This window comes from Triturus cristatus, chromosome 5_1 (genome assembly GCF_964204655.1).
Source record: "Triturus cristatus chromosome 5_1, aTriCri1.1, whole genome shotgun sequence".
In the NCBI taxonomy this organism is placed as follows: domain Eukaryota; kingdom Metazoa; phylum Chordata; class Amphibia; order Caudata; family Salamandridae; genus Triturus; species Triturus cristatus.
Window position 1 is genome coordinate 491,520,496 of NC_140587.1, and position 21,233 is coordinate 491,541,728.

General features: G+C 45.9%; 1 protein-coding gene across 1 annotated transcript in view; it reads right to left on the bottom strand.

Moving 5' to 3' along the window:
• The window catches only part of LOC146831110 (carbonic anhydrase 13-like), a 98,993-nt gene that overhangs the window by 13,044 nt on the left and 64,716 nt on the right, over positions 1 to 21,233 (bottom strand). The window contains exon 4 of the mRNA XM_085605340.1: positions 9,026 to 9,118. Coding sequence (XP_085461466.1) covers positions 9,026 to 9,118 — 93 coding nt within the window. The remainder of the gene's footprint in view (positions 1 to 9,025; positions 9,119 to 21,233) is intronic.

The window sequence follows — 21,233 nt, forward strand, 5'->3', positions numbered from 1 at the left end:
GCGTGGTCTGTTGGCTTGGGGGCGGTGCCCAGGGCTGGGGGCCACCAGGAGTCGTCCCAGGCGGAGGGTGATGGTCCCAGGATGAGGACTTCCGTCTTGTCTGAGTTCAGTTTCAGGCGGCTGTTCTTCATCCACTCGGCGACGTCTTTCATCCCTTCGTGGAGGTTGGTTCTGGCAGTGTCGGGGTCTCTGGTGAGGGAGAGGATCAGCTGGGTGTCGTCGGCGTAGGAGATGATGTTGAGGTTGTGTTGGCGAGCGATGATAGCGAGGGGTCTCATGTAGACGTTGAAGAGGGTGGGGCTGAGTGATGATCCTTGCGGGACGCCGCAGATGACTTCGGTGGCCTCTGATCGAAATGGGGGAAGGCGGACTCTCTGTGTTCTTCCGGCGAGGAACGAGGTGATCCACTTCAGTGCCTTCTCCTGGATGCCGGTGTTGCTGAGGCGTTGGACAAGGGTGTGGTGGCAGACAGTGTCGAACGCTGCGGAGAGGTCCAGGAGGATGAGTGCCGCAGTTTCCCCGTTGTCGAGCAGGGCTCGGATGTCGTCGGTGGCTGCGATGAGGGCGGTCTCGGTGCTGTGGTTGGCTCTGAAACCGGACTGCGAGGGGTCGAGGGATCCATTAGTCTCGAGGAAGGCAGCAAGCTGTCTGTTGGCGATCTTCTCGATGACTTTGGCCGGAAAAGTGAGGAGCGAGATGGGCCGGAAGTTCTTGAGATCCGTGGGGTCTGCTGTTGGTTTCTTCAGTAGGGCGTTGAGCTCGGCATGCTTCCAGCTCTCCGGGTAGGTGGCGGTGTTGAAGGAGGTGTTGATGACGTCTCGGAGATGGGGTGCGATGGTGGAGGCGGCTTTGTTGAAGACGTGGTGGGGGCAGGGGGCAGTCGGAGATCCGGAGTGGATGGTATTCATCGTGTGGGCTGTGTCTTCGGTGGTCACTGTGGTCCAGGTGCGGAGAGTGGCGGTGGGGGGCGTTGGTTCGGCGCTTGGGTGCGAGGGTGGTGTGCCGAAGCTGTTGTGGATGTCGGCAATCTTGCGGTGGAAAAACGAGGCGAGGGAGTCGCAGAGATCTTGTGAGGGGGTGATGTCGTTGTTGCCAGTGCTGGGGTTGGAGAACTCCTTGACGATGCTGAAGAGTTCCTTGCTGTCGTGGGCGTTGTTGTCCAGTCGATCCTTCAGAGATTTCTTCTTGGTGGTGCGGATGAGCTGGTGGTGCTTGCGGGTGGCGTGTTTGAGGGTGGTCATGTTGTCGGTGGTCTGGTCGAGGAGCCAGGCTTTCTCGAGGGTGCGGCAGGTCTTCTTGGAGTCCTTGAGTTCGCTGGTGAACCAGGGGGCCTTCTTGCTTCTGGGTTTGCTGGGAGGGTTCTTGAGTGGTGCGAGGTCTTCGGCGCAGGCGGTCAGCCACTGCGTGAAGTTGCGGGTTGCAACGTTGGGGTCCGGTGTGCTGGCAGGGGGGTTCTGGCTGAGGGCGGTGGTGAGCTGGTCGGTGGTGATCTTGCTCCAGCTTCTGTGAGGGGCCTGTTGCGGGTGGTGGTGGGTTGTGGCTTTTCTGAAGCTGAAGTGGACGCATCTGTGGTCGGTCCAGTGAAGTCCGGTGGAGTGGTTGAAGGTGACGTGCTTGCTGGATGAGAAGACGGGGTCAAGCGTGTGGCTGGCGTAGTGGGTGGGGGTATTGACCAGTTGCCTGAGTCCGAGGTTGGCGAGGTTGTCCAGCAGGGTGACGGTGTCGCGGTCCTTGTTGTTCTCCAAGTGGAAGTTGAGGTCCCCTAGGAGGATGTAGTCGGTGGAGGGGAGGGCGTGTGGGCTGATGAAGTCCGTGAAGTCTTCGCTAAATTGTGTGCGTGGTCCCGGGGGTCTGTAGACGAGGGTGCCTCTGAGGGTCGTCTTTGGGTCGGTGTGTATCTGGAAGTGAAGGTGTTCGGCGGTGGCGTAGTTGTCGTCAGCGTCGGTTGTGATGCGGATGGTGTTCTTGTGGACGATGGCGATGCCTCCTCCGGTCTGGTTGACGCGGTCCCTCCTGATGATCTTGTATCCATCCGGGATGGCGATGTCGGGGGCTGAGGAGGCGTTCATCCATGTTTCAGTGAGGAAGGCGATGTCTGGTGAGGTTGTGTCCAGGAGGTTCCAGAGTTCGACGGCGTGTCTGTGGACGGAGCGGGTGTTGAGCAGGATGCACTTGAGGTGGTTGTTGCTGGAGTTTGGCTTGGCTGGCGCGGTGTATGTTCGGAGGCAGGTGAACTTGCAGGTTGTGCAGGTGAAGGGTCCGTGGAAGCGTTTCGGGGCGGCCCGGCAGCAGGTGGGGTTATGGCCGGTGTTGAGTGCGTTGAGGGTTGCGGCGTCGTAGGTCCGTCATGTGGGCTGGCGTTGGCGGGGGCCAGGGGTCCTGGTACTGGGCGCGGTCCAGGCGCAGACGGGCTTGCCTTAGGCGCGCCTTCGGCGCGCCAGCGGCGCGGCCGCTGCGCGGCCTCCATAAGAGGGCAGAGGGAGGGAGGAGGCGCTGTGAGGTGGGAGCGGGGTGGCCAATGGGGACGAGGGGGGCGGGGTCGCGGGCCAACGGAGGTGAAAAAAAATGGCGGGAAAAACAGAGGTGGGGGGGGGGGGGTGGCACAAAGGTACAGAAGGCAAAAATGAAAAATGAAGGACACAGGGGTACGGGCAAGGGCGATGAGGAGGGGTACAGAAGGAAAAAAAGGGAGAAGGCACAAGGTACAATCGAACAGCAGTTAGGGACACACAGGGTACAGAAGGCAAAAATGAAGGACACAGGGGTACAAGTAAGGGCGGTAAGGAGGGGATACAGAATGAAAAAATGGAGAAGGCACAAAGTACAATCGAACAGCAGTCAGGGACACACAGTCAGGGACACACCAGTGCAGGGCACAGTGATCACCTGGCAAGCGGCTGGAGCAGCGGAGCGCGAGTCTCCGAGGGGCTGTGCGGCGGTGAGGGAAGCGACCTGCCTATCCTCCATATCTATGAGACAGTTTAAAGCCAGACAAGGTGGCTTCATATATATGGTTTGCGGGTTTGTGCCACAAAAAGTGATGGAACGGTGTCACAAGGGGATTGTAAGTATGTCGCTAACCCAGAGTTATAAACTCTACTGCACTCACTAGTACCGGGTACCATTAATAACCTACAATTCACACTTCCAACCTCTACTCAAACAGGAGTTTGTATAGGAGTCTGAGTTTTACAGCCAGCTCGTATCCAGGCCTACGACTTCTGACACACGTTAACCCTTCTTCGGGCTGCTTGCTTGTTGAATATTGGTAATAAGTTGTGGCCTTTTTACATGGATTTGTCTTTGAATTGAGTACTTCAATAAGAGACACAATGCAAATGCAAGATGATTCAAAAAGGAGAAAACTAAAATATTGAAAGCTGTATACACCAGTGGTAAGGGCAAAAAAGCAATTGAAATAATATTAGGAGAAAACTATGACAAAACATTCCAGCAGTGTTTGCCTTGTTTCAGTGTAGAAGTTGTGGAGAGGTGTGGCTCACTGGTTAGAGGCAGCAGACCCGTAAGCAGAGGACGGCCTGGGACCAGGGTTCGATTCCCGACGCGGCAGGGTCGTGGACCAGGGTCAGCGGGCTCGATAATTCTTGCCTCGGTGCCTACTCCAGTCAGGGACCACACTCGGCAACTCTGGGCATTAGCTTGCCTTATCTTCACAACGGCCCCCCCAGACCGCCGGGGATGCTTGGTCGCACCTTAGAGATACCCATTAGGGACCATCTCTCAGGGTGAGCCAGGACGGGTTCCCCAGCGGTCGAAGCGCGGAGATACTCCTCCGGGAGTTGATTCTTGCGCTATATAAACCCACAATTAAATTAAATTAAGTTAATAAAAACTATTAATCGCTGATTTGTGTAAACAGTGTCCTCGGACCTCCAACTTTCACTTCAAATCATGAATGTTGTTTTCTACCTGTTTGAATGCCAGTACTGAGAGAAAGTGATATATGGGCAAGCAATTTCCATATAGTTATATATTTTAATTTTATTAAAATAAACCTTCTTGTTCTGAATATTGTGTTCTCCATAATGTAGCAGGATATAAGTGTGATTGCTACAGTGCTAGAATTTGAAAAAAATAGTCTGGGATATCAAAGTACGTAAAAGGAGTGGAGTCATGAGTGGCAGAGTCTTGAAGCAGAGTCTGACATTCAACTTAATACATTTATTTTTAGGTCGAGCCTATACAGTGCTTGCGCTGTTAGGCGATCTGCTGTCTGTACTTTGTGGAGTCTGACTTCTCCCTTGCTTTGGATTGGCTATTGTCTGTGTCATTTAAAAATCATAGCCTGCAAATTGCTAATGGTGGGTGCATGTTCCAACTTTTTTGAAAAGTTCAATCCCATGGAGTATTGCTGCGGGTACTAGCAGCAATGCGCACACAGTCCCTACGTGCACTGCTGATGTGGGAGTGCAGTCGATGAGCGCTAGTTTCTATTGCCATAATTCCACTTTCTTGTGCGCTTCCGACGCATGCTTACTTGAACTCTATTTTGATTGGTTCGCAGCATATTTTGCCTCAGGGATATAGTCATCACTTGCTCTGCCAAATCCCAGTCCTTGCTTTCCCGGGGTAGCAGCTTGCTAAAATAAGGATTCCCTAAATCCCCCCAAAAAAGAAATTAAACTAAAAACTCTTACAGGCACAGAGGGCAATAAGTCAGCAAGGGAAACAATGGTTTAATTAATTTGTTGCCATAGATTTAACACGCACACTGAAGATTTGTTCTGCTTTTTTTCTGGTCAGTATCATATTTCAAAGACTATTGTCTGTTGTCTGATTGTCCAGGTTACACTTTGTTTATCATCTCTTCAGTGGCAATTGTTTCTAGCTTCTCCTTTTGGGGGTTTTGCGAACCCAAACTGATCCTGTTTTTGGATCACTAAATTGTGCTAATGTGAAGAGTTTTTTGCTCAGAACCTTCTTATATTTCTTTTCAAGGTAGAACTTGTGTGTAAAATGCTTGCAAGGTACCAGGGAATGCTGGTGTCACTTTCAGGAAATGTGCGCATCTGGTTTCAGCACCAACTAGCATTACCTGGGATAATGTATCAGAGGGCAAAGGGAAATGCTCACCAATCAACAACTAAGCGAGTGCGCTTTCATCATAAAAACATTGCACACCCCGCATCTCAGTGGAGGTGGTCATCACCTCCTAGAGACTGACTACTATGTGTGTGGAAAGGATCCTCACAGGAAATTGCCAGGGTGATCGAACTATAGAACATTCATCTATCATCCCTTGGAGCTCAGGCATCGATCATGCCGCTGTAAACTTTGCAGTAATTCCGAGTTACAAATGCAAGACAGTTGTCCTCTTTACATGCATAGCCAAATGTCGTCGGTGATCATCTCCTCTTCAGTGATGAATGCTGCTACAACAAACTGACTTCTTGGTTCTTGATGGCACGTTTAGTTTTATATATAAACTCAGGTGTCCCAGGGACTCAGCTAGTATTGCTCTCCAAGTGAATGATGAACTTGCTGCATTTGTTCACTTGCCTCTCGAACCATGGCTCGCTAGATCATCAGGGCTCACTACAAGAGGTACTATAGGACACAATGATGACAAGAATATGTCATTATTAACATATTGGAAATGTAGGACAGGTAAAAGAAAGAGCAACAGTAAAAAAACTGTCATAGCACCTTCTGGTGCCGAGGTACCAGCAAAACTGTTCATAGCGCCAATCAGCAAGTCTCTGCAGTCATAACAAATGCCCATCTGTAGACAGTGTAAACATGTTACAGTTGCTAAGCTGTCCTCTGAAACGTTTGGGCTCAGTCCCTTCTCATAATGTTCTAGACACAATGCTACAATATTTAAGTGCACTTTGATACATTTGCCCTTTGAACTGGTTTCACAGCGACCAGGCATACATGAAGGGGACAACTTACTGGGTTTGAGTCAAGATAGCTGAGAATCTGCAAAAATGTCACAATGCATAAAAATGCTCCATTCACACCAAAAACATAACCTAACCGGGAATTGGTATTCCCAGTCACATAATGATGAGATTTAAGGGGACCACAGAGACTAGTCCCAATGCAGACTTCTAGTTTCCAGGGTGTCTGAATCTTTGATGAAAGACTGCGAGGGGGCCCTGATATTTACACAGCTGATGGTCATGGCCTATCTTTGCAGGTCTGGGCTAATGTACTGCTATACGTTGAAGACTGGCCGTTCAACATGGGCTCGTCACAGTTAGTCAAGGACTATCTGCAGGTAACCACATTGCTCCTACCTTACCTGGGGTTCCCCATCAACAAGCTAAAATCCCGCCTTTGGCCTGTGCAGATGATTCCCTTTATCGGGGCTGTTTTGTACATCGTGGCCATTAAGTGCTTTTCTACCCCCACAGCGAACCTGGGACTTTCAGGATATGATCCGATGTTCCGGGCTCGGTCCAGTCTTCCGTCCAGGACAGGAGTGAGGCTTCTTAGTCTCCTGGCCTCATGTATCTTGTTTGTGCCTCATGCCCATTGGTGCATACAGACTCTGAATTTGAATCTCAGCCTTCAATGGACTCATCATTGGGGGTGCCTCTCAAACAAAATCTGTGTGGTGAGGAATGCATCGGCACTGGGCTGGAAGGCCACATGAATGAGGTGGAGAGGAGAGGCATCTGTCTCCATTCGAGTAGAGGCACCACATCAATCTTCTGAAACTGCATGTCATCCAGCTGCCTCTCAAGGCCTTTCTACTTTCCATCAGACCTGTGCAAGTTTTGACAGACAATGCAACCACCTGGTGGTACTGCCAGAAAACAGGGCGGTATGGGGCCAAGTGTGCTGTTCCAGGAGACACTGAGACTGTGGCACTAGTTTGACCATTAGGGGATTTCCTTGACAGCTCTCATTGCTATTACTTCTGCACACCGTGTCATTGAACTGCAGGCACTGTCCGTGCAACCGCCATGTATCACTGGAACAAATTAGCATGGTCTGTATGCCCTGTAGGCTGCAAAGATGAGCCCTCTTAGATAACTGACACCATTGACACAAATGAAAGATTATAGATGCTTTACATACTTGATAAAGTCAGTTTGTTGTAACCATTGTGGAAACTGCTTGATATTGATGTCAAATGACAATGCCTTTCATTCATATGTTTTAAAAACCAACACATAAATAAAAGGCTTGCCATTTCCAATGCCAATAGCTCAAACTCTTGCAAACGCAAGACCTATTGCATTGCAGATGCTTGTTTAATAGTTTTTGCTTACTTAATTCATAATAAAGAGGCTGCTTAAAAAATATATTATGAGAGTAACACATCTGCTTCAGATATCTTTGTGTGCCTTGCAAACTTCAGGGGATAATAATAATGATACGATAACTCTGATGGTTAATGCACTTACTGACGAGATCGGTCTTTTGTTTAGTAACAGTTTAAACTCATAAAATAGTGGAGAGGTTTGATGTTTCTCCTGCAAAGCACAACATACAACATGCAGATCACAGATCTGTATTTTATGTAGCTACCTGGTTACTGCTTTTGACACAGAGATCCATTCTTTACTTGAAGTTTATACATTGCAATCCTTCTAATATAGCACAGTGAGCTATCAATCAGCATTAAAGAGCTGTATAAAAATTTAAACCATGGGCTTACCACCTTATTGGGTGCTTTTCTCAAACTGTTGTGATTCTAAGGCTGTTAGAAATTCTGACGTTCAGTTATACCTGTAACTTTATAATTTTTGATGGTTGTCTACATCTCAACCTGGGGTTTTGGGCAGTTCATTTTGTATTTTGGAAATGGTTGCACTGTCTGAGGTAAATGCAGTGATGCTTTCCATCTGCATCAGCTATTGCAGTTGCTTCTGCATGTGCAGTATAGCACTGTGGTCATGATGGCATATGTAGGGTTATTATTTTCTGAAAAAGCTTTCCCTGTGGTGACAGGACTAAGCCTATTCAAGTGTAAGTGAGCAGTGCCCAGCTTCTCCATCCCATCCTGCCAGGGATGGTCCATTCAGGCACACCTAAGCTCCCTATTGTGTGTAGTAGTCTAGGAGGAATACACAAATCTCACATGTCAACTAAACCCAGTCATATGACCCAAGTACAGGCACTAAATTGCTTAGATAGGAAAATGCCAATTTTCTAAAAGTATCCTTTTCAGAATTACAATTTAAACTTCTCACTTGACTAAAAGTTAGGGTTTAAAATTGTAATTACAGAGACTCCAAACATGACCTGGTTACCTCTTCCCATAGGGAAATTACACTTATCACTCACAACACAAACTCATATAATGGTGCCCAGCTCGGCAACCCTGTTAACAGTAGAGTTTTGACAACATGGGCGACTGTACTTGTAAAATCGGTTGTTTTTGTGCTTGTCCTCATGCTCCACAAAATCGAGTTTACTTTCTAAGGTGTGAGAATCTCTTTTGTAGCAAATGCCCATATAATATACAGCATTTCTTGGTGAGATTCCTGCAAAAAAAAAATGTATACCTATGTTTACATTTTCAGCAGTTTGAGTCCATATTTTTGTTTTTCTCACCTTAATAATGATAATCTATATTTATTTTAGGGTCTGAAAAAAATGAAGTTGCAACTAGTACATTGTACACTTTGTTGTATGTTGCATTTTGGTGCATTAAGTAACCATAAACAGTCAAACAAAATCATGTGAGAACATTAGCTCTGTCTTAACTATTTAATCTGAAATAGGAATTCTCTTCTTTATTTTTAATTATCAATATACGCAGCCATTAACCTAGCAGTCGTTGATTAATTGCATAAAAGACTTAAAAAGAAAACCTTATTCGTGTTTTATTTATCTTTTAAAAATGCAGGTGAACAGATTGTTTTCTATGTGTAATTAAAAATCAGGAAAAGTGAAACAAGGGGTCTTAATGTTATACAAATATAAACATGCATATGCCACTGTAAATCCTCTGCAGATTAGAGTGTAAATCAGCGTACATTGTGGAGATGAGCAGTAAAGAAGCAGCATACACATGAAAATGACAACCAGAACACAATTCACTAACCTCCAAAAAAAGAGCGATAACACCAAACCCATCTTTGTGCTTTGAAGCTTCATTGAAAGAACAATATTTTGCATTCCAGTGAACCAAATGAAGCTAAAAAAAAAACAGAAATAGTGATTTTTCATCTTCTTTTGCAGTCAATTAAAGGGTGGAGAAATATAACTGTGTTCCTTTGAGCAATTTAAGAGAACCTCCAACCCATTAATTAGGTAATAGGAGGCTGTCTGACTTTGTTCCCGGTTGACAGATCAACATAGCTAGTCTCAAAATAGAGGTGGGTGTGTTTTTTAATACACACTGTTAGTCGGGCAAAATCAGAAGCTCTCAGCATTCTTGACGTCACCCAAAGATTCCCAATTTCACTTAGTTCGTGCATGGCATTGTAAAAAGGCACTGGCTCCCTCTGTCGATTTCCTGGTCTGGGATGCCTAGGGGTCTGACATCTTGAAACAAAAGACCATCAGAGATCAAAAAGGCCTTGACCTTCCTTTGGTCACCAGGTATGATGTGGTAGGTGGACCTCTAGAGTACCGTGTTGTGGTGTGGAGTACCAGAGAGCAAGATGACAGGCCATCATACCATCTCAGGTTGTGGGCAGACGGTTAGTGGACCTTAAACTATGCCATGGGGAAGAGCCAAAGTAGGGAAGGAAGAAAGCTAAAAAGAAGCACCAATCCACTATCATTACTCAACAAAGGTAGCACAAAACCAGACCAGACAAGAAATAAGAACAACGTGGATATACAAGAAAACTGAGGGGGATATTCTCAAGGAAGTGGTGGTGAGAGGCGTTAGCCTCCTTGGCTTAACACCTCTCATCGCCACTTCGGAATCGCGAGGCTGCACCCTATTCTCAAGAATGTGGAGCAGCCTGACGTTTCCCCCTGCGATGGCACTAAGTTTCACGACTTAGCGCCAACGCAGACATCCCTGCACCAGAGTGCAAGGGTGTCTGTGTGCAGGGGAGGGTTGTTTATGTACAGGAAGGGGCCCCTTCCTGTACATAAACAATCTTAAAATACCATTTTGTACATTTCATGTGTGCTGCACGAAGCAGCACACTTCAAAGTTACAAAATGGCATTTTTGAAAAGGTTTGTTTATGTCCAGGAAGGGACACCTTCCTGTACATGATCAAACCATGGCATTTTGCTTTTTCCATGTGTGTGGCACAGGGCAGCACACATGGAAAAATCAAAAAAGAGGAGAAACAAAGCATTTCTCCGCATTTCGCCTACTTAAGACCAGGATTTTTCTGGTCTTAAGTTCGGCGCTGCCACCTATTATCGCCTCCCTTGATAATAGGTGGTAGCGTCGATCACAATGGGTGTTGTGGTGAAACGCCCACTGCAACACCCACTGCACGCTCCTTTCCCGTGATGGAGCGGGTAGTACAAAGTCTTTTATACCCCCCCATTTTGCATGAAATCACTAATTGAATAATCTATTAACTATAATATTTTAAATGAATTTGCATGTTCTATTAATCAACATTATTAATATACAAAATATACATGGGATTTGCATTTTGCATGGCTAAATAACTTTTATGGCTAAAATTCGTACGCATACTAACAGTAATATATGTAATAAATAGAATATTCTATGGTATATGTTGCTTTCGTGATGTCTCTGTAATGTTGCCCGAGAAGACAACGTAAAGGGTGAATATAAACGCTTTAAATGTTGCTATACGCTAGATAAATACAAGCACATAGAAGGATTAGTAAGGGGTTATCACTAGATTTATTATTTCTATGCATTAATTACTCTTTTGTGTTTGTTTCGCTTAAGTTGGCATTTGGGCCTAAATAAAAATGGCCTCTGATGCGACCTGACGATGTGGCCACTGTCCCACGAGGCGCAGAGCGAACAGCGCATGCGCAACAAAGATGACTGCAGTCTCTGCATGACCCGTAACCCACTGTACTAAGGCAAGGCCACGGTGGTACAACAGCCAAGTGACAAAACAAAGGACGTTTACAAAAGAAACTGGAATGGACTGAACTGCGACCTTATCCCTCAAACTGTGCTAAACCCCGTCGGACGATCTCAACCGACCAATCACGACTGTACGAAATTATCAAAATGTAACTTTTACTGTGATTTTTTTATAAAAGTACATGGTAGAACAGAGAGGAGAAAACCCCCTTACTTTTCTTCCAATCTTCCTACCCTGCTAATCGATGACCACGACGACGACGGTGATGCTACGCGAACTCTACTACTTAGGGTGACTGCTGCGTTCCTGAATCCTAAATGGTCCGGATGCTGCCCAAATGTCTGATGACTACGAACTTTTTCTAATTCTATGGGCATTGCCGGATGCTTGCACGTCTCTGGTCTTGGCCGATCTTTGAGACTGTGGCGTGCTGAGCACAGAACTTGAACATTAATCTGCTTTGACGAATGACGACAGACTTAGAGGACTAAAGATAGCCAGAATTGGTAAATATGATGTTCTGCGATTTAATTGAAATTTGATATAAAACTCTCCGAATGCAACCTTAACTTTGCTAAGAAATTTTAGATAAACAGATATTGATTGACAAAGAATGAGTTTGTGATTTATTGAGAAGGGTAAGATCTAAATCTTAAATGTGTTTTAGCTGGTTCTAGATCACCATCAACCAATCCAACTATTTGGTCCATTGGCCACGTGGGAGGAGTGCCTTGATGTTTAGGATTGAGATCTGTAGGTGGAAAGGATATTGATAAATATTCTGTAAAATAACCTATCTTTCCCTATAGGATAAAAGGTATTTCCCCCACATGTCGAGCGCTTGAACCGCCCATCCCTCCAACTGTGTGCAGACCGGTGAATGGTTAGTGTGAGTGTTGGTGTTATGGGCCCCACCAATGAATGCATGTGTGGATGAGTTAGTGTGACGCCGGGTCTGTGATGAAGGGAGGATATCGGTACGGGTTTGCTTTCCCCGTTACTAGGGGTTCTGCGCTCCAACACCCACAAAATTTAGCGTGAAAGGGGCCTTATTCTCACGACAGCGTTAAGCCACTTAACATGGCTTAAAGCCACGTTAAGTGGGTTAACGCTGCCTTGAGAATAAGGAGCTGACCCTATTGCCACAGGAACGTCACAAAAAGTGACGTTCCCTTGGAGATAGGGGCTTGAGTATATGCCCCTGAGAGTCTGGACAGTGGTAGCTAGGGCTGTAAATCAGGAACTAAGTCTTCCAGGTCTGACAGAGAAGAAAGGCCAAACAGAAAAAAGGATGACTGCATCCAAGGCAGTTTATGCAGCAGTATGTTGAGAACAAGCTGCCTAGCAAATACTTAGTTGTAGGGTTCCTGTACACTCAATTTGCTCATCCTGTTTGCGTTCCCTGTACCTTTTTTTGTTTTCCCAGCCTTCCCTCCATGGTTCTTTCCACTTACCTGCATCGCTTAGAAAAGAGGGCTTTGCTGTCTGTTTGGGAATTGTAAGCGCTCTACTCACCCATGAGGGTCTCAAAGCGCTGTAGGGGGGGTGTTGTGCAGCTGTCTTCAGTCGAAGAGCCAGATCTTGAGTGTCTTCCTGAAGATGATCAGGGAGGGGGCGTGCCTGATGTTGTTCGGGAGCTCGCTCCAGGTCTTGGCCGCGATGTAGGAGAAGGCTCTTACGCCTGTTCTGGTTCTGCAGATGCGAGGGGTTTCAGCGAGGTCAGTGGATCGGAGGTTTCTCTTAGGTAAGTGGAATGAGATTCTCTCATTGAGGTATTGGGATCCGGTGTTGTAGAGGCATTTATAGGCGTGGGTGAGTATCTTGAAAGTAATTCTCTTCTCAACGGGGAGCCAGTGTAGGTTCCGCAGATGTTGGGTGATGTGTTCGTGTCGAGGGATGAAGAGGATAAGTCTGGCTGCGGTGTTCTGTATGGTCTGGAGCTTGCAGAGCAGAGACTTGTTGATCCGGGCGTAGAGGGTGTTTCCGTAGTCTAGTCTGCTGGTTATGAGTGCATGGGTAACTGCCTTCCTTGATTCGAGTGGGATCCATTTGAAGGTCTTTCGGAGGATGCAGAGGGTGTTGAACCAGCTGGAGGCGACGGCGTTGACCTGTCGGGTCATGGAGAGGGAGGAGTCGAGTACGATGCCGAGGTTTCGGGTGTGGTCTGTGGGAGGGGAGGCCTGCGAGGGCAGTAGGCCACCAGGTGTTGTCCCATGCGGAGGGGGAGGGCCGAGGACTTCTGTCTTCTCTGTGTTGAGCTTTAGGCAGCTGCTGCTCATACAGGATGCGACGTCCTTCATTTCTTCTTGGAAGTTGAGTCTGGTGGTGATAGGGTCCTTTGTGAGGGAGAGGATGAGCTGGGTATTGTTGGCATAGGATACTATGCTGAGTCTGTGCTGTCTGACGATGGCGACGAGGGGGGTCATGTAGATGTTGAAAAGCATGGGGCTGAGCGACGATCATTGGGCTACTCCGCAGTTGATTTCTGTGGGTTCAGTGAGGAAGGGTGGCAGTCTGATTCTTTGGGTTCTGCAGGTAAGGAACGAGCTGATCCATTCGAGGGCTGTTCCTTGTATGCCAGCGTCGTGAAGCCTGGCTGTGAGTGTGCGGTGGGAGAATGTGTCGAACGCTGCAGAGAGGTTGAGTAGGATGAGGGCTGTGGTGTGTCCTTGGTCGAGGAGGGTGCAGATGTTGTCTGTGGCGGCGAGTGAAGCAGTCTTGGTGCTGTGGTTGCTGCGGAATCCGGATTGGGAGGGGTCAAGGATGGAGTTTTCCTCAATGAATTTGATTAGTTGTGTATTAACAGTCTTCTCTGTGACTTTGGTCGCATAGGGGAGGAGGGAGATGGGTCAGTAGTTCTTGAGGTCTGTGGGATCCACTGAGTGCTTCTTGAGCAGGGGTCTGACTTCTGCGCATTTCCAGTTGTCGGGAAACATGCCTGTCTTGAAGGTGGCGTTGATGGTGCATCGTAGATCGGGGTTTCTGTGGAAGATGTGTGGAGGGCATTGGTCCGTGGGGGCTCCTAAGTGGATGCCTTTCATGGTCGATGTGGTGTCTTCGGTGGAGAAGGAAGCCGTTTCGGAGACGGGTGTCTGGTCGTTGAAGTTGCCATCGAGGCCCTTGATTTTCAGATGGAAGGAGGATCCAAGCTTGTTGCAGAGGCCCAGGGACAGGGAGATATCTGTGGTCTCGCTGGGGGGCTTGGTGAATTCCTGGATGAGGCTGAATAGTTGCTTGGAGTTGCTGGAGTTGGCCATGATCTTGTTTTGCATGAAGGTCCTTTTTGTGGATCTGATGCGTTGGTGGTATTCCGTCGTGGCGTTCTTGGAGGTGGTGTGATCTTCGGATATTTTGCTGTTTCTCCAGTTCTCCTCGAGCTGTCTGCAGGTGCGTCTTGATTCCTGGAGGTTGGCGGTGAACGAGGTGGCCTTCCTGGGGCACTGTCTGTCATGGTTACGTAGGGGTGCAAGCTCATTGGCGCATTTGGAGATCCGTCTGTGGAGTTCTTTGGCTGAGAGTTTGGTGTCGGTCGAGGTGGTGGGGGCGCCGCACTTGAGGTTGGAGGTGAGCTGCTCCTCAGTGACTTTGCTCCAGTTCCTTTGTGGAGGGCGCGGTGCAGGTTTTGACGGCGTGGGTTTGTCAACATGGAAGTGTGCGCAGTGGTGGTCCGTCTAAGGGGGTTGCATGGTGTGGCTGAAGTGGATGTTGTTCCCTCCTGCGAAAATGGGGTCGAGGGTTTGTCCTGCTTTGTGGGTGGTCGTAGTGATGAGCTGTTTCAGTCCGATGTTGGGGAGGTTGTCCAGGAGGGCAGCTGAGTTGGGGTCGCTGAGGTTGTCGAGGTGGAAGTTCAGGTCTCCGACGAGTATGTAGTCCGTGGAGGCGATGGCGTGGGGTGCAATGAGGTCGGCGAAGGTAGTGGTGAATGGAGTGTCGAATCTGGGGGGTCTGTATGCGAGGGTTCTGTGGAGTGTGGTTCTAGGGCTGAGTTGGATCTGGGAGTGGAGGTGTTCGGTGGTGGCGGGGCGCTCCCTCGTGGGGGAGGTGGAGAGTCGGAGGGAGCTCTTGTTCACGATGGCGAGTCCTCCTCCTGGGCGGTTGGGGCGTTCCTTCCTTTGGATCTTGTATCCATCAGGGATGGCAGTGGCGATGTCGGGTGCGGAGGAGGCGTTAGTTTAGGTTTCTGTAAAGAAGGTGATGTCTGGTGAGAGGGTGTAGAGAAGGTCCCAGATCTCTATGGCGTGTCTGTGCAGGGAGCACACGTTGAGAAGGATGCACCTGAGGGCTTCTGAGGCATTTGAGTTCTGTGCAGGGGTGGTGGCCTTGGCGGTGTGGTTGGAGGTGAAGGTTTGGCGGCAGTGGAGGCAGAAGAACTGGCTATGGGTGGTGTTCAGTGTTGCCCACTGGCAGTTGTTGTTCCTAGTGTGGGGAGGGCAGCGAAGTTGTTGTGGTGGAAGGTCACAGATACAGGGTTCCTGGTGCTGGTCGCGGTCGGGTCTTGGACGGGTGCAGACGGGATTTCCTATGGCTTGCCTTTGGCAGACCAGTGGTGCGTCCACACAGCGGCTGCCATTAAATAGGGGAGGGGGAGGGAAAGCAGAGCTGGGAAGCAGGAACGGCAGGGGGCGGGACCGCAGGGCCAGCAGCGGCTGGAAAGGGCGGAGGAAAGCGGGTAAGGAGGACAACAATGAAAGGGCACAGGCACAAAAACGAAAAAGAAATAAAGGCACAAGTAATCACAGGAAAGACACCAACGAAGGTCATAGGCAACAAATGAAATATAGGGCACAAGTACTAGTCAGTCACAGGAGTGACACCAACAAAGGGCACAGGCTCAAAAAACATGATGATTCAGAGGAATCACAAGACAGAGAATAATACCAATACCAGGCTCGAACCCCTACCAACACTGAGTAGGTGGCAGCAGCACGACCGCAGAGCTACAGGGGCAGAGAGCAAGGACTCTAGCCAGAAGGTCAGAGGTTCTGACACATCATGCCACCCACAAGGCACATATTCCAAGACTCAGACTAGAAGCTTTGCCTTAGTAAAGTGAACTGTTCTAGCTCTATGTTTTTAAAATATTTTAAACAAGTCTCAGAGTGGGCTTGAGGATTCAGGAGATTACAGTCCAAAAAGTTATTTATACTTGGCTCATTTTTTAAATATAATGTGCCTATATTGGTAGGTGATTATATTTTAATTTGTAAATGCTTTATTTATAATAGACACCGAACAACAATTACTTATACAGGCTATAGTAGACATTGGAAGAAGTGGGACATCTAAGAGATTTCTAGAATATGCAATACTCTCACTTCCACCTACCCCCAACTCTCTCTCATACACAAGGCAAAAGGCCAAACAGAACAAAAATAATTAAAACGTATTAAAAAATAAAGGGAGGATAGTTGAGTGAAGAAAGAACCATTAATTAATATTGCAGAACAAGCATAAAGTTCATCAAAGCAAATACATACGTGATTATATTTATATAAAAATCCACAACCATGGTCCATCTCTTTTTCTAAGAAAGGCTCAACAGCTCTTGCATTTAGACATGCACACTTGATTCAGTTTTTGACTTCCATAGTAAAAGTAAGCATTTGTTGACTACCATTAAAGCTTTGATTAGAAAATGTGAAAGGTTGAACATCTCATCAAATATTTCGTATCATGATGAACATCTTACGACATGATTTAATGATCACATCTAACAGGAATATACCACCCTGCCCTACAAGAAGAATATCAAATTCTCAACACTATTAACCTGAGATTTTCACGTGATCCCCTCCATGTGTTTAGTACGTATCTAAGATGACTGTAAATTTGCCTAATGTCTACTCTAACAGCTTTTGAATTTGAGCATGAATTAATGCAAGTTTCTACAATGAATAATCCACGGTAATACAACATTCTGTTTAGTGAGAGTCTATGGTACTTTATTATACCAGTCTCCAGTCTCCACAGATTAGGGTCGAGTTTCCAAAAAATAGCATTTAATGCGAACGTTCTCATTGGATGTGGCACTCTTATCATGAGTTGGAATGGGCCAGCAAACTAGCTAGATGGCCTTTGAGAAGAGAAACACATAAGTGTATATGACAGTCCAGTAGCACATGATTTTCTGGGAAAAACTTGATTGAGTATCCTTTAATATTAACTTTAGTGTTGTTAATCTTGAGACATTAGTTACAAGCTGAGTGATGAGTGGTGAGTTTAATAATAATATTCATCTCCAATTTTCCAGCAAATATCACTAGGATATTAAATTGAAAGGGAACACTCAAACAACAAAAATGCTATGAGTCTTATTATGACTTTGGCTGTCTCTGAGCAGGGCAGCCACGCTGCCGTCCAACTCAGAGACCGCCAAATTTATTAAAACCACCGGCCAGAGTACGACTTCTTTTTTACTCTGGCGGGCAGTTTTTTGTCAGTCCCATGGCGGTGCCTTTGAGAAAGGCATCGCACTGGGAGCGTCAAAGACAGTTCCTGCAGGGCATGGACAATGAAGTCCATGCCCTGCAGGTTCTGGGGATGCATGCAGACAGGAGGGCACTACATATGCCCCCCTGCATGCTCCCCATCAGGCAGAGGCACAAGTGGGTCCTGCAGGGCCCACTTTGTTTCCTCACTGCCATACTTTTCATGGCAGTCGCACCGCCATGAAAAGTGTGTTGGTGAGGAAATTCCTAATATGCTCGGCAGTGCCAAAGTGACACCTCCAGCATATTTGGGGCCTCAGACTGCTGCAGCACCACAAGGGATCAAGGATCCCTTGCGCATTCTGGCGGCAGCAGCGGGCCCATGGCAATCCGACCGCCATAGTCAAAATATAGCAGACAGACCGCCAGTCTGATGGTCTACGGACCACCACCATGGGTTCAGCGGTCTAATGGACCACCAAAATCATAATAAGGCCCTAAGTGGACTCGATCATAAAATATTCACCAAGTAAAGGAAACAACATGCCATTCCTTAAATAATACTAATTTAAAAACCTTAGTATTAGTCACACACTAGTCTATCTATGTCAAGTTAAAATATCAAAGAAGGCGAAAGTTCACACTCATAATTTATCATAAGTCCATGCATGGTATGGGTACCCTGAGTGATAAATATTGGTGTATTTGACCCACAGCCTATATCTTTCAGTCGGGCACCTGAAAGAATGTTATCGATTTTACCTTTCTTGACTTTATTAACTTCCTTTGGGATTTGGATTTTTAAATGGATTTTACACTCTAAAAAGAACATTCCTCCCTCACTACTCTTTTCTTTTTCTACCCGTCGATCAAAATCTGCCCCTACATAGAGGTTTGTATTTTTATATTGAGTAACAAAATTTATCCTTTACAGTGGTCAAGGCTCACATTGAAAAAACGATTCCTTCATTATATAAAAATGCATTTACCCAAATTGTATTATTATTAGATTCTTATTCAATAAATAATAATGTTCTTCAGGCATATCCCACAAGTTTGCTATATTTAATGGCACATTTAACTATCTAATCAAATTAAAGTTGTGAAAGATATCTGGTAGAAGTTGAGTTAAGTAGAAGAATGTGGACTCCCTTTTAAATGGTTAGAGTTAACTAGGAGAATGGAATCCTGTGATTAAGGACCCTTGTTGTATCCTAAAACGTTTTTACTTAAAAGCAACAGTAGTTATTTAGTCAGAAGCCAATTTGAAATAAAAATGTGTTAATGGTTATGTTCACTGGTTTAGGCTGGCCTGTGGCGTTCAAAGTGAGGAGGTTGCCGAACTTGCTACAGAACATGATGACAACAGAGTTATAGCATTTTTTCAGTGAAGGTGTGATGAAGCTTGTAGCAGACACAGAGTGGTTAGCCCTGATACTCATGGCAAAGAAGGCTAGTGGAGAGATACACTTTTGACTTGATCTGAAGGAGCTAAATAATGAGGTCATAGTGGACAGGCATCTGGTAACATAACATAAATGGTCTCTGAGAAGTCTGCTTGAGAAAAATAGGACAAAGAATGTCAAGATGAGTTTTAGATAATCAAGAAATATTTGTTGATGGTGCCAAGTCTGCCAGCCTACATACTCAATCAGAGAGCGATGATTGTCACAGTTGAAAATTGAAAATGTGTTGGGGTCATACTTTTGCATGTAATTTATGGAGATGAGAGGGTGACAGCTTTTGGTTCAAAGGTCTTTGAGAGGGGCTTGCTGTAAGCTGGGCAGTGAAAATATTTAAAAGTATTGCATGGAATGAGATATTCACCGTCCATACAGACCACAAGCCTTTAAGCGTAATTTTTACAAAATGTGCTTGGATACAGTGTTTGGAACAATACATTAGGGGGTTGGTGGATTCCAGGTAATTACACTTGAGACTGAGTACATCCCAAGATGTACCAACGTCTCTGCTGTTTGTCAAGGCTTGTGGTAGAGGTGAGCAGTAGGGGATAACTGGTCTGAATAGAAAGTGTGTGTTATTACAGCAGGGGTTGTCACTGAGGATGATTGGAAGGGAGAGCTAAGTGGAATTGAGGTTTCCATGGAATCATGTGGAATCTGAGTTCCGGGTGGTCAAATAAGAGAAGTTTATCAGATGAGGTCAAATCTTGTATAAGTTCACTGGTTGAGAATGATGAGCTACTCTTTAGGGGTACAAGATTAGTATTAGAGGTTTCAGAGGGAGTCTAACAGCTCTGCCTTGTGAGAGACAAATAGACATTGTCAAGATTAAAGAATGTATGTGCCTAGACATTTGGTGACCTGTCTGAGATGTAAATATAGAGAGATACTTAAGAGAATGTTGTAAATGCAAATGCAGTGACTGAGTTATTAAGGCTTGGGTTACACCAATATAGTACACAGAATCACAATAAGGGCCCTGGGAGGAGATTTTACTAGAACAATTATAGAGGACTGTGCCACTCCCTAACTCCTGGTGGAAGTGGATATGCTTTCTAAAAGTCCTGAGAAGGAGCGTGTGGGTGATATTTTCTCTAGTAGGCTGGCAAAGTTTCTGAAGGATGTGTTTCATCATGAGGGTCTTCACAGGAGTACTTTGACAACTATTGGCAGAGAGCGGAGCTCAAGAAAAGTTGCAGTGTTGTTAGAAAAGCATGGCATTAAACACTCAAAAGTGCATTGTACCATCCCCAAAACAATGGCGGGGATGGAGCAATTCAATAGAATGATTGAGGAACAAATACGGTTGGCCAGGATCAATGGCATCTGCTGGAAAAAGGAAGAACTTCTTAATTATATTTGAGCTCTTCATGACACTATGGGCAAAATACTATTAAAGCTGTTCAAAGGAAGAACATGCAATACAAACCTTGCCCAGGGTTGGACAGGTTGGAACAAGGATTAGGTGAATGTGTTGGTGGAAGAGAACTGGAGTTGTAGGGAGAAAGAGAAATAAAAGTTCAGTAGTAAGCATTTTGACATTAGACAAGCTACCAAGGATTGTTCTGTGAGAATTGGTGATTGGGTGTGGGTGAAAGCACTCACCAGCTGGGTTACCTGGTCCAAGTTTATCAAGATAATTACAGTTGTTTAATTTTTTAACAATATTTTGAAGACATGGGACTCAAGAATTTAGAACAAGTCACATCTGTGTACATGGAAAGAAGAGTGGATGGTTGGAGGACTGCAGTGAGCAGTCAGGAGGAGATGAATGTGTGAATAGTGAGGCATCAGGGGATAGTTGGGGTCAATGTTCAGTATTAAGAATTGGAAGGAGTCTAAAAAGTACTGGTTATTCGAAAAACTATTTTACATTTTAGCACAGTAATGTATGCATACTCCATTGTATTGTTTACATTTTATTCTCGCGTTGGAGCATGTCAGGATGGTATTATTCTTCATACGTTAGCCATATCATATTTCATTGTTACACGTTACTATTCGATTGCTTTTTCACATTGGTGACTATTCATCTGGACCTGTAAATGAACTCTTACATTCAGTAGTACATTTATTACTTTTGGCTATTGACCATTTCCGGGTGTTAAGTTACTACACAGTGTAGACTTACATGTCTCCACCTCTTGAAACAGGGCGTGGAACCAAATCTATGAGTGTAAAGGTACTGCATAGGCAGAGCTCCTCTCCGTCAGGGCTGAGATCACCCTGTGATAATGTACTTTTATGTGGTATATTAATGTAAATTATCTTTAAATATTTATTTTAAATGTAGAGCAAATGAAATGTTACCAAACTATTAACTTGATTTTATTAAAATTAAATTACAATTATTTTTTAAAGTTTTATGGAAATTCA